Raw genomic sequence first — 14,397 nt, 5'->3', positions numbered from 1 at the left:
CTATTAAAGATACAGAAGAGCTTCCAGGTCGACCTACTTCGTCGCGCATATATATATATCGTTTAAATAACAGACCTTGATAAATAGCTCAATCGGTGTCGTCTTTGACTCATGTGTTGAAGGTACGCCATTCGTATCTCAAGTGAGGAGAATTATATTATTTCTATTATTATTTTAAAAATTAATTAATTTATAGTTTATTTATTTATTTTTATTTATTTATTTTTGCTTATTTATTTATCTATTTATTATGTTACGATTTTTTTTTCAAGCAGCCTCCTTTTACCATTGTACAAGCAGTCTATATAACCTGTATACCTATATACCTTCTTCCTGTCACTTTCCCATGTTATTTTATCATTAAATTTTTGAATTTGTGTCTGCCACACAGAAGTACCAAAAATAAATGAAATTGCCCTCTCATATGATTTATAAAATTCCCACCCAGGACCCCACTAAGCCAGCCCAGGGACACATATTTACACTAGTGGGACACATTGTAGACTGGAGAGACACATGCAGGACACAATTACACACTACCCTACTTTAGCTATGGATATTGCAAAAAACATATATCAAGTAAAGTAAATTCATTGAGGTACCGTTCCCACCAAGACATGGTTTTCAACTGACCTATAGGTCATAAAGTCATGCTATTTATAAATAACATACAACACAAAATTTATTGCTAAACAACAGATTCAAAATGTAGTGCATAAAATATATGACAAAATATACAGTTATTATAAAAACATACATGTGTCTCACACGTGGTTGAAACATCTAATGTCTGAACACATTGTTCACATGTGGATATCTTGGGAAAAGTCGGTAATGTTCCATCACTGGATCATCCATATACTTCCATCAGTAGGCACGTAGACCACAGCAGAAGCACAAGACGGCATCGTGGTTTCCATTGTAGTCGAAACCGGCTTTGGCAAGTTCCTTTGGTTTTTGCCTCATCTGGATGGGTCACCGGACATAGCATCTGGGGATAGAAATGTCTCATTTTGGGATGATGACAGAACAGGATACTAGTCATCCTCATAAGCAGCATCTGTGGCGTACTCACGAGTTGCATCTATCCGTTCGACGTCAGCATCGTAGGAAACATTATAGTCAGGATCTGTTTCACGACCAGCATCTGTCTGATCTGTGGGTTCATCCACGAGTTCGCCATCTTCAATTCTATCCCCAATTTCGCGTGTAGCATCCGTTTGATCCATATAATGAGTACTCTTCTTATCATCTTGTTTGGTAGTTACTTTTTTGATCGTATGTCTTTCTGAACATTTGCAGACCAAGACGTCGTCCTCTTCGCTACTGCTGCTGCTACTAACACTGCTCGAATATCCCGATTCCATCTTCTTCGTTCCAGATAGAGTGCAACAGGACACAAAAATGTGAATATCATATGAAGTAAAATGGACGTAGATCTGATCTGTAGACTTTTCGGCGAGCGAATGAAAAATACTAGAAAAATACCTTTTTTATACTCTGAGGGCTGTCGTAAGTAGGTCAAAGTCAGGTCAGTAGGACGGGACCGGTATAAGTAGGACGGGGCCGGGTCACGTGACAAGGTCGTGACGTCATCAAGGTAACAGGAAAGTAGGTAACGGTCACGGAAAGTAGGTCATGACGCTATACAGGCCTCTTACTACTGACGGATGTATGTACAATCATTTAATCTTCTATTTAACTGCGGCTGAGCTCGTGATTCTGTTTATATTTTAATATGCTAATGCTCTACATTACATCTCATTTCTGTTGGCCTAAATATAGAATACAACACTCTATACTTGCATCAGAGAACATTTTGTTTTTAAAATATTGATTATCAATATTTCTAGTAGATTGAAAATTGATTAGCAATTACTGTCTTAATGTCTTACAATTGTGTAGTGATCTCTGACACTTGCACAAAATGTTTGCTGTGTCTATAACGGAATATAGTGTCAACTGGTAGACTATAGCTGTATAAAATTATGACGAAATATTCTCTACACATGTGTATAATTAGTATCTGACATGCTATATATAATTAAATTTAGAACCTGACACTATCCATTGCTGATTGGGTGGATGTATGGATGGATGTATGGATGGATGGATGGACGGATGCAGTATATGGAGGATGGAGTGCCGGACAGACGGACGGACGGATGGATGGACGGACGGACAGACATACGGACGGACGGACGGACGGACGGATGGATGGATGGATGGATGTAGTATGGATGGATTGATAGAGGATGGAGTGCCAGACGGACGGATGGATGGATGGATGGATGATGGATGGACGGATGGGTGGATGGGTGGATGGACGGATGCTGGAAAATGGTTGGAATTTCATCATCGATCTTTGGTTAAATTTCATCTACACTTGTTGGTTAGAATTGTACGAACAAAAGGATCAATTGAATTATAAAGACCATGTTGTGATTTACCTTTAACAACTCCTTATTATATATGTTTTCTTTATGTACCCATGAAAACCACCACCAACATCAACATATTTACGTCAATTCCATCAACTAAACATGGATTTTGGATTTGTATAATTGATGAGTGAGTTGAATGGTTAGTAGGTGGGTTGAATGGATGGCTAGCTGGGTTAAGAGGGAGTATTTTAAGGACAAATGAAAAGGATAAACGAAAATTAAATATATATTCTTGAAACAACCGTTAGTAGTAACAAGAACTGTGTTTTAGTCGTAGATTTACATTTATGTGCAAAACGTGGTTTACAATGTTTTGTGAAATTGGGACCAGGCCTTTAGGAATGATATCTTAAGTGGGGAGGACACAATATATAATCGTGAATCTAGTCTAGTATAAGAGAGAGAGGGGGTGGGGGGGCATAAGCCATATTATCTTTATGTATATATATAGAGTAGGACCTAACATTTATATTTTCGTCCTCACGTGGGAATGCACAGCCACCCTAACCCCACCCCCAATGCTGCCCAGTTTCTACGGGCCTGCATTATGGATTATAACAAACTAGCTGTAAGTGGCTTATTCTTGTGTCGTTTACATACGCTGTCTAAAGATATAGAGGATACTCCCCGAGTGTCTTGTGATATCATAATTTATCAGCACGAGTTTTATACTTTTATCAACGAGTGCTGATAAATTATGATATCACAAGACACGGGGAGTCTTTTTATCATCCATTTTCATTCTTTTCATTTGCGACAGTTGTAAACAATGTCAGTAATGTGGGTTGAATGTCAGCGGTAGACTTATTAACTAGCAGAACGGCAGTGGTGTGACGTCAATAATGGTAGTTTTAGCGCTGAAACAAACACAGTGACGTAACAAAACATTGTCTTGTGATTAAAATTTGGCCAATCAAGATTATAGTGCCAGCGATATCTCCTACAAAAGCTTTTAATGGATGATAAAAAAGTGTTCCTCCTCTGGCAATCTGTTCTTCACGTCGTATTAGCGGCGAAAATAGCGTTAAATTGAAATGGCTAATAAGATTGAAAAAAGCCTATATACTCCTGAAGAAAGCATCTTCACCCCACGTGATCCGTCTCACTAATTGCTCTTTGGCAATGATTACTCTTTTCCGATCACCGAGCTCGCAGTTATCATTCTTCTCTCTTTGGGTTTTTTTTCGTCTTTAATTTTTTTTTTTTTTTTTTTTTTTTTTTTTTTCCCTTCTTTATGGCATGTTTCTTTTTCTTTCTTTTTTTCTTTAATACTGTACTTTATTTGCTTCATTTTCCTTAAACGAATTCAAAAGCCTTTAATGAATGATAAATAATGATATTTACATTATATTCATGTAGGTGGACAAGGTTTCTGCCAGAATAAGACGGGTATGGCACCATACCCAAAATGTTTTGCAGATTTTATTTTTGTAAGTTGACCTTTTTTTTACAAAATTATTAACTCTCATCATTACTGTATATTTCCTTAACCCTAACCTTAAACATAACCCATTTTCTTTCTGGAGGAGGCCCCCCATATCCCCTGTTGACTGCAGTTGCATTCAGCACACACATATAATTAAAAATATTCAATTCCATAGTGCCATAACAAAAATGTGTTGGAATAAATGTAGATATAATGATGTTTACATTATATTCATGTAAGTGAAATAAAGGTAGCTATAATAATATTTATATTATATTTATGTGAGACGAATAAAATTAATGTTCAGTTGTTTTCATAGTTTAAGCACCACATTACCATGGATGACTCGCCCGTCTTCCATCTGATAAACACCGTCAAACACCTGGTGTATCTGGAAATGATAGATCCTGTCGTCGAACACGAGAGACAAAGAGAAATCATTCTTCGACGAGGTTCTGCCCCAAACCAGAAAGAGGCCGTCTTTGCTGCCCTGCTTCTCAATTGCTTCAATTAAAAATTATATACAAACATAAATATTTACTTATTTTAAGATTTATTTTAATTTTTCTAGAATTTAAAATTAAAAGCAAAAGTAAGACACGGACATATCTAGCCTCATAAACATGAATTTATGAATATTTTATTGAAAAACGTGTTAGAGTATATGTGTACATCATCATGATGCAGTGTTTTAATGTGTTAACTTAAGTGTTGACACTTGTGTTCTGGACCAACCAGGAAGCTAACCTATTAAACGTGTTACAGTATATGTGTACATCATCATGATGCAGTGTTTTAATGTGTTAACTTAAGTGTTGACACTTGTGTTCTGGACCAACCAGGAAGCTAACCTATTAAACGTGTTACAGTATATGTGTACATCATCATGATGCAGTGTTTTAATGTGTTAACTTAAGTGTTGACACTTGTGTTCTGGGCCAACCAGGAAGCTAACCTATTAAACAACATATCAAATAACTTCACAACATGTCAAATAACCTCAACATGTCATATAACCTCATAGCATGTCACACAATCAAAGAACATGTCAAATAACCACAGGACATGTCACATATTCCAGAACATGTCACATAACGGTTAACCTCACAAAATGTCATATAACTTCAACATGTCAAATAACCACAGAACATGTAATATAACCCAGAACATGTCACATAACGGTTAACCTCACAAAATGTCATATATCTTCAACATGTCACATAACAGTTAACCTCACAAAATGTCATATAACTTCAACATGTCAAATAACCACAGAACATGTAATATAACCCAGAACATGTCACATAACGGTTAACCTCACATAATCTCAGGACATCAATGAATATAAATGCATTTTCACAAATATCGGCAAATCATTATTCACCTTCCTTAAGAATGGACTCGGCCGACTGTCTTGATATGTTCCCATGATACCAAGTTACATTCTCTTCTGCCTTCTCCACATCCAAAGCGTCTTGTCTCAGAAGTTCATCGAGACTCCGAGTTTTCAGCAATTCGTTAACGTTTGCAAGTTGTACAATCTCATTATTCGCATAAATGGTTTCGTCTTCATCAACATAAACTTTGTATTCATGCATGTTTCCCAATATAAAATAAATTTTCTGAAAAAGCAATTTATACATTTTTGCATCCTCTTCCTATTGAAATTACTTCCTGGTTTTGGACATTTTTACTTTATCACATGATTTGGGTATACGTACTGTATTTCAGATGACATATTTCACTTTGTGTATTTGCAAAAAAGTTTAAAAGTCTGTTTTTCTTTAACGACATTATTGATTTATTAATAGTTGTCTATTCGGGTGGCAAACATTTGGTAATTTTGACATTGTCTTAGAGAGGAAACCCGCTAAAAAATTAATTGTGTGTATTGCAATTCACTACTTTAAAGAATCAATAAAAAATAACAATAACAGCAATAATTAAAAAAAAATTAAACATAATCAATTTTTTAACATCTGGAAGGTTTGGACACTATTGTCCCTACGTATATAACCAAAACATTGTTGAAAGAGGGTGTTGTCGGGTTTCTTCCTGTACACTACTGTAATATGTATATGTATGTATGTGTGTGTGTGTATATATATATATATATATATATATATAGAGAGAGAGAGAGAGAGAGAGAGAGAGAGAGAGAGAGAGAGAGAGAGAGAGAGAGAGAGAGAGAGAGAGAGAGAGAGAGTAACTAGTTAATGATGTCGATATCCGTCTTCCTGTGAAGGTAAGAATGGGATATTTCTCATTCGGCTTGAACAGGATAAAGCAGGTATCCAACGTCATTAACTAGTTATTATCTTTATCCTGCATACCATAACAATTAAGGGGGGATTCAAAAACTATTATATCTGTTGGTTCAGCCACACTGTACGATGACCTAGAGATCAAACGATTTTTCAATGTAGCTATGCATGTGACGTCACAAGAGTGATATCCTGCTAGTAGGATTTTCCTATGGAATTTACAAAGAGAATAATACACGAGTTTCCGTTTGATACCATTTATCTTACAACACGAGTTGTTTAAAAACGTATCCATCGAGCGAAAGCGAGTTGAATACGTTTTTAAACAATGAGTTGTAAGATACATGGTATCAAACAGACACTTTGCTTACGACTGTAGCGATGACGTCACTCTAACGCAATGTTCGTGTTTTCATTGGTCAGTTGGCCAAAAATATCAAACACGAAAGATATTTTCCTCACGACCACGAGAGACGAAAAACTCAGCAAAATTGCCCGCAAACGAGAGCTATTAGCGGAGTAAAACGTCTCGAGTAACTTTTGCTCAGCTGATAGCTCTCGTGTGCGGTAGGATTAACGGAGTCATGGCGTATGGATAATTGGTTTTAAGCATACATACCACGTCATAACCAAATCACTACTGTACTAACAGATTGGTTTTCCTTAAAAAAAATAGAACACTCTAAAACATGTGCCAACTACTCAGAAAATTAAATTCATGAAAAGCGAGCATTTTCATCTCCTTACAATAACACTAAACTGGGTCATGACCTCTCAGAAACGATCTCCAACATACGTTGTATTAGATTTTGATACACAAAGGTGATCTACTACACGGGTGTGTAAGAAATAGAGAATAATACACGAGTTTCCGTTTGATGCCATTAAGCTTACAACGAGTTGGTTAAAAACGTATCCAACGAGTGAAAGCGAGTTGCATACGTTTTTAAACAACGAGTTTTAAGATAAATGGTATCAAACGGAAACAAATGTAATATTCTATTTCTTACATACCTCGAAACAATGAAAATGTAAACAATATGATGAGCTAAATCATGTTGTTACAGAACGTAGCCTAACTCGGTCATGGCGTATGGATACGTGGCTTTAAGCATACATACCACGTCATAACCAAATCACTACTGTACTAGCAGATCAGTTTTTCTTAAAAATAGGGCACTCTAAAACATTTGCCAACCACTCGGAAAATTAAATTGATTAAAAGTGTGCATTTTACAGCCGGGAAGCATTGTAATAATACAGCTAATTTTGATTTTGAATGACGTCAATATTCCAATGACGTCACTTTACATCTCCTTACAATAACACTAACCTGGGTCATGAACTCTGAGAAACGTTCACCAACATACGTCGTATACGATTTTGATACACAACGGAGATCTCCTACACGGGTGTGTAAGAAACAGATATTTGTGTTCGAAGCAAGAAAGTGTAGCCTAAGAAACGTAAGTTTTATTTAGAAGAGATTATTGTCCGAACCAAATGGTTAAAAACTACAAAAAATTACTCTCCTACCTTTAATTGCCGTTATATTTCCTCCAAAGTTTGTCCAGACACAAATTGCTAAAAAAAAGCACAACAAATATATAGATTCCACACACGAGACTGCAACGATGTCGCCGATATTGTCTTTGCTGAGATTGCATAGGGAAAAATGCATGCAGATTTCTGCTGTCTGCCATGTTGTTTGTTTATGGAAAACTCTTCAAGAGGGGTGAAAGCCTCCAAAGTATGTGACACAATTAATATGAAATCAATGATCTCTAGTGGTATCATTAAAAAAATAACAATAATAATAAAATAAATAAATAAATAATATGAAGGCATCACGTTTGCTTTTATATCATAACATGTTATGATTGTTAGATTAAATCATATCCTTTCACCCCTCTTGAAGAATAATCCATAAAAAGTCAAAATGGCAGCTGGCACAAAATTACATGTTTTTTGCCGTATGCGCTCTCAGCGAAGTCGATATAGGTGACATAGTTATCATCGGGTATGTGGAATCTGTGTCATTGTAATGGTTTTTTCAAGATTTCTGTCTGGACAGACTTTGGAGGAAATCTAACGGCAATTAAAGGTAGGAGAGTAATTTTTCGTAGTTGTTAACAATTTGGTTCGGACAATAGACTAGCCGACAACTTGATAATATGGCTACAAACTCAACATGGTATCTTTATTATAAACTCATGAGGGTTTATTATGCGCAGTCATAAGGTACTTCGTTTGAATGTTGGAAGCAAACATATTAAGTACTATGTCTCAGACGACGGGCAATCAACAAACGTAAACAGGCCAAGCCTGAATTTAAGCCACAATAATTAAAACGGTGAAAGAAAAAGAATTAGGGTTTAATAAATAAATTTAAAAATTTAAAACTTCGTAAATACCAAATATTTCAAATGATGTTGTATATGACTAATATAATTGATGGTGAAGTCTAAATGAAGCAGGAATGAAACAAACAAAGAAAACAAATTGAATAATAAATAAATAAATAAATGCATGTAAATAAAAAGAATAATTTTAAACTTCGTAAATTCCAGATATTTCAAATGAAGTTGTATGTGACTGATACAAGTGATAGTGAAACGTAAATAAAATAAATTAATAAATCGATAAAATAAATAAATAATAAATAAATTGTAGATAGACATGTAGCATTGATTAGTAGTTATATGACTGTATGTTTTATTGAAACGATAAGGGGAAACTAGAGTTGTGATAAAGATGACCGAGTTAGGCTACGTTCTGTAACAACATGATTTAGTTCATCATATTGTTTACATTTTCATTGTTTCGATGTATGTGAGGTAGCGGTTTTGTTGGTTTTTAGAGGGAAGGGGAGGCATATTTTATTAAATTTTAAATGCTCATATATGTGGTGAATAAAATATCACTGGAAATCCGTTTGAATATTTACCTATAATTCTAATTGTTAAAAGTAGCTAACAAATTCCATTAAGTTTATTTTATTGTATGAATCTTTTAATTTTGCGTTGTTAAAACCCTTGACAGGCGGCTCTGGAGACTTTGTCTAAGTTAATGTTTTATTGCTTTTGGTCTTAAACCATTTCGATGAAAACGTTAGTAGACAGTTTTTCGCAGCCATTATACCATCTGATACGAAATATGTACGTTAGTCGTCAGATATTCACATCTACGAAGCTACTCACGACGCTCATGACAACTATCGGTTTTACCCCCAAAGTGGTAAATAGCCTGGATACAGTGTAATTCGGCAATGGGAATAATAAATACCTCTATTACCATTTGCCATTAATACGATTTATTTGCCGTTGTTTACATGCAGATAAACACGTTTGTTTGCCTTCCTATTCCGGTTTTGGCATACGCATGCGTATACTAACTTTACGTATGTTACTATATTTAGCGCATTGCGTAGTTTCTGACAAGGGCTAATAGAACAAATGTGCAAATCTTTGGCACTTTCCAACATGCGACATTGCATTTCCATAGTTATGTCCTATCGTTAACGACAAACACGGAAATATGATACTTTAACTTACGGAAATAATATTCAAATTTTTACATCTTTCAGTTATGGTACTGACAAAATATATTCCAATCAATTAATTCATGTAAACAAAAACAAAACAAAACTTGGACGTAAAACGAATCCATTCTTACATGATTCTAGTATTTGACGAAACTATAACACCATCCAGTAAACAGCAAGGTTTCTGCCAGAAAATATACATGCGTCAGAAACCTCAAAGCAGTTACATACATAACACCATCCCTCTATGTTATCTTTTCCATCTAGGAGCCATATGGCGCCTACTTGTGTTTTTATATAGATAGTACTAAATGTTTCAGTCGCCAAATGAAAAACATGGCCGCTTATGTGACCAAATCGGTCGCCATACAGAGGGCTGCATAACACATTTTCCTCTTCAGGCTTTCTGCCAGAAAATAATTTGGTGTGTGTGTGTGGGGGGGGGGGGGGGGGGGGGGGGGGGGTCGTCGTTGTTCGTTTTGTTTTTTAGTTTTGTTTTTTGTTTTTTTATTTTTCCCATATCATGCACGTGCTTATACTTTCCGTGTTTTCCGTGGAAAAGTTTCCCCATGTCTATTAATAGACCCGATGAAGCCCTGTGCGTTGCGAATAGCTCAACGACCAACGCATCCTTTAAATGAATGTTTTGGCCTATCCTTCTAAACTGAACAGTAGACGAATTATCTGGTTCCATTGTGTTTATTTAATGTAAACTGTACGTCTGAACCCACATGATCCCGCAGGTAGCAGTCATCATTTCGGCAGAATATTACCTTGGACGAGTCTTCGGGTTCCTTGTCACTCTATGGTACCTTCACTTGAACAGCTTGTGTTGCGTTTTTGACAAAATGTCAATTAAGCAACTAAAGTTAAATGGAAACTTTTATTTTAAAGTAAGTAAAGTACACTTCCGCAGTGACCGGACAAAAATCATAAAATGTTGGGGTTTTTTTTTAATTTGGTTGTTGAGATTTTAACGTGTCTTTAACAAAGTAAACCTTCGTCTGGGACTCATGGAAAGATATCGACTGTATTTTATTTTGAAATGAAATTGCAACATGTCAGAAGTTCGACAAAACGTCACTTGTTTGATAATGAAAACGCACCCACCCACCTCCCATCCCCCAAGCTACGTGCTTATAAATTGCATAATTTTATCCACATTTGATTGTAGTTTTTATTTCACAATTTTATTACTTTTTCCATATTTAATAGTGAACAGAATACAACAACGACTTTTACGTCAATCGCCCTGTAAACTGGATACCCATCAAACTTATTTGGGTCCAATTTGGCACGTGGGTTTAGACTACTGTTTATAGGAGATTTACTGCATCATGAACACTTGTACGTAGGGCCTACTAGTACATGTAACAGTACATGAATAATAAAGGACAACAGTAACATTATTTTAACATTTAGTGACAGTCACATTTTCATTTATAACAGGCCATTTCGACAAGCACCGCCAAACAATTATTTCCAGGCCTTCAGCTGAAAGGTGCGTCGTTAATTAAAACATTTCCTTCTGCTGAAAGTGAAAGCTGAAAACCAGTGACGTGTTCTGAATGGAATGTGCTCAAGAACACTTTAACTGGTTTTTCATTGAATCCTAAACAAAAACACTAATTTTTTATAACTTGTTTCACGCTGAAACTATCTCGACTGTAAAACGTTCTACAATGTGTTGCAGTCACCCGAGTCACGAAATTGCATGCGATTTGAAGTGAAGAGTAGTAAACGAATTGGTTTAAAAAGTAAAGGTAAAAGGGGTTTAACTTTTCCTTCTGCATAGGGCCTGGTGCAAATAAGACTCAATTTTCTTGTCTCCAGTATATTTCAGCTTCTGAAAATGACTATTAATGTGATATTGATGGTTCTTTGTTGTCAATTAATTTGTATGTACCCAATTGATATATGTTTCAAAGTTCTGACAAATCACACTAACGGAAGTAAAGATACCTAGCAACAAAGTTGACAACATCTGTGAAAAAAAGCAACTTTTTGCGTGACAAGCATATTTTATAAAAACTGCAATTGTGTGCAAATTAAAATAACACACTTCCTTATGTGAATATGATATATGCTTACATATAGTAATTACCGCAAAATTTATAATCGTAAAAATCAATGAAATCGGTCAATAAATAAGATTTATGTGGTACATTTTCGAAAATTGGGCAATTATCTCCAAAATCCTCCCCCCCCCCCCCCATTTTACTTGTTTCTGCATGAATAGAAATTACGATAAATCATTTATTTGTGCCTAGTATGAGCAATTTCATAACAAATGTAGTGATTATGTAAATATTATAGTGTATCCTTTCTATGCTTGTCACACACTCTACTCGTATCCTTTGGTAGCATGTAACACCTGTCCCAATCATAACGGTGGTGGTTCTTCCTTATATATTGTTGTGTAGAATACTACATAGTTACACTATTCATCCAATTCTCTTGCACACATTTCCGTAACCCATTATTTATTATTTTCTCTTACAGTGGGCTTAATTCTGATAGAATGATGGGACGAACTATAAAGTAACTCGTAGACTAAGGTCGACGACAGTCACTTTTCGCACCCTTGTTTTGGCTTCGTACACAATAAATAAAGCATATCTTACCGTAATTTCACTTGAAATCCATATTTCATAAAAGGTACACTTTTTAATCACCATATTTTCTTCAAAAATATTAAGGTACATTAGTAATGTTCAAACAAAACATTTTCAATAGCAATTTTGCATTGGAATTTATTGTTATTGTAAGGAGATGCAAAGTAACGTCACTGAATAATAACGTCATTCAAATTCAAAATTAGGTATATTATTACAATGCTTCGCCACTTTAAAATAAAAATTGGACCCATATTCACAAAACATTGTTAGTCTAGTTTTACACGTAAATGTAAATCTACGACTGACGAGCTATTCACGAAACAACGTAAAGTTACGTGTAAAGTTAGACGTAAAAAAAAATACGAGTGCCTCCGGTTACAATTACTAACGCTGCACGTAAGTCGAGTACATGTAATAAATCAAGCAGGATCGCCATTATTTACTATTATTTGCTGGAAATGACAGCATTTCCAATAGTGAAGCAGTTCGCAATGGCGAACGCTCACGGATTGAACATTTGTTTTTGTGTGTGACCGAACGGTTGTTTTAGACTCGGCCACATTTCTCCTGAGTTATCTTTTCCTTTTTAAGTACGTTCTAAAGTTTGTACCAAAACGCGGATTCTCACCGATACCAAAATGCCATGGTTTGCCGTTCGCGATGTTATTGTTAGCAGACGACAAACGAAAATGCGTTTTGCGCATTTGTTATTTACCTGGTAGCCATGGTTTCTATAAAAAAAAATAAAAAAAAAAAAATTCTCCGGTCAGAGTTACAATAGTAGATTTACGTCCATATGAGTTAAGTTCACAGGTGCTTCTTGCACGTAAACTAAATCCACGGCAGACGCAAGTGCTAGTCGTAGATGTAACTCTGTACCTTTTCGTGAATTTCAGGCCCGTACGCAGAAATGTATATTGGAGGGGGGGGGGGGGGGGCGAAATCGACGACCCAAAGGGCCGAAGTTGCTAGGGAGGTCTGGAGGCATGAATGCTGGAGATGCATTTTCGTGCATTCTGGGAAGTAAATTTGAAATGTTTCTTTGTCTCAAAATATGTCAAATATATTTTTTACACATCCACGGACGGACCTCGGCAGACTATGGGGGTGTACGCACCCCCTCGCACCCCCCCCCCCCCACCTGCGTACGGGCCTGTTCAGAATATTGGTCCTCGGCCCATAACAAAACATCATACGTCTAATTTTACATGTAAACGTAAATCTACGACTGAAGAACTATTCACAAGCTCTTCTCCAAATACATTCAGATGCATTAGTAGAGGCCTCATGTTCAAACAAAACATTTTCCAGAGCAATTTTGCATAGGATTGATTGCAAACATATTTTATTGTACAAAGAACAAAAGAATTGGGCACAACTTACGAGGCCCTCTTCTATATTCTTACAATATACATGGCGACCTATATTACATACCTGTAAATATAAACTGCATGTATACATTCAATGATAACCAGTGTAAGGAAATGTATTGTATACAAAAGAATGTATAGGAATTGTTCCGGCATTCTTAAAACGGAAACGTCATGTACCCAGTTTATGGTTATTGTAAGGAGATGCAAAGTGGCATCATTGGAATACTGAGGTCATTCAAATTAAACAATTATTGTCCGAACCAAATTGTTAACAACTACAAAAAATTAATCTCCTACCTTTAATTGCCGTTAGATTTCCTCCAAAGTTTGTCCAGACACAAATCGCAAATAAACCCACTACAAATATACAGATTCCACACACGAGACTGCAACGATGTCGCCGATATTGTCTTTGCTGAGATTGCATAGGGAAAAATACATGCAGTTTTCTGCCGTCTGCCATGTTGTTTGTTTATGGAAAACTCTTCAAGAGGGGTGAAAGCCTCCAAAGTATGTGACACAATTAATATGAAATCGATGATCTCTAGTGGTATCATTAAAATAATAATAATAATAATAATAACAAAAACAAAAAATAATATGACGTCATCACGTTTGCTTTTATATCATAACATGTTATGACGTTTTTAGATTAAGTCCTATCCTTTCACCCCTCTTGAAGAATATTCCATAAAAAGTCAAAATTGCAGCTGATACAAAATTACATG

At 35.7% G+C, this 14,397-nt stretch overlaps 2 protein-coding genes across 2 annotated transcripts in view; one reads left to right on the top strand and one right to left on the bottom strand.

Annotated features, from left to right (window-relative positions):
* Positions 1-5,468, bottom strand: part of LOC121373922 (tyrosine-protein kinase HTK16-like) — a 35,058-nt gene extending 29,590 nt beyond the window's left edge. Inside the window, exons 1-2 of the mRNA XM_041500782.1 lie at positions 5,255-5,468; positions 4,207-4,374 (exon numbers count right to left, since the gene is read on the bottom strand). Coding sequence (XP_041356716.1) covers positions 4,207-4,374; positions 5,255-5,468 — 382 coding nt within the window. The remainder of the gene's footprint in view (positions 1-4,206; positions 4,375-5,254) is intronic.
* Positions 5,469-7,471: 2,003 nt separating this feature from the next.
* Positions 7,472-14,397, top strand: part of LOC121373234 (lengsin-like) — a 33,565-nt gene continuing 26,639 nt past the window's right edge. The window contains exon 1 of the mRNA XM_041499744.1: positions 7,472-7,600. The gene's annotated coding sequence lies outside the window, so the exon portion shown is untranslated. The remainder of the gene's footprint in view (positions 7,601-14,397) is intronic.

This window comes from Gigantopelta aegis, chromosome 1, assembly GCF_016097555.1.
Source record: "Gigantopelta aegis isolate Gae_Host chromosome 1, Gae_host_genome, whole genome shotgun sequence".
Classification (NCBI taxonomy): Eukaryota; Metazoa; Mollusca; class Gastropoda; order Neomphalida; family Peltospiridae; genus Gigantopelta; species Gigantopelta aegis.
Note: the sequence above shows the minus strand (reverse complement) of the source record. Positions and strands in the feature narration are given on the sequence as shown.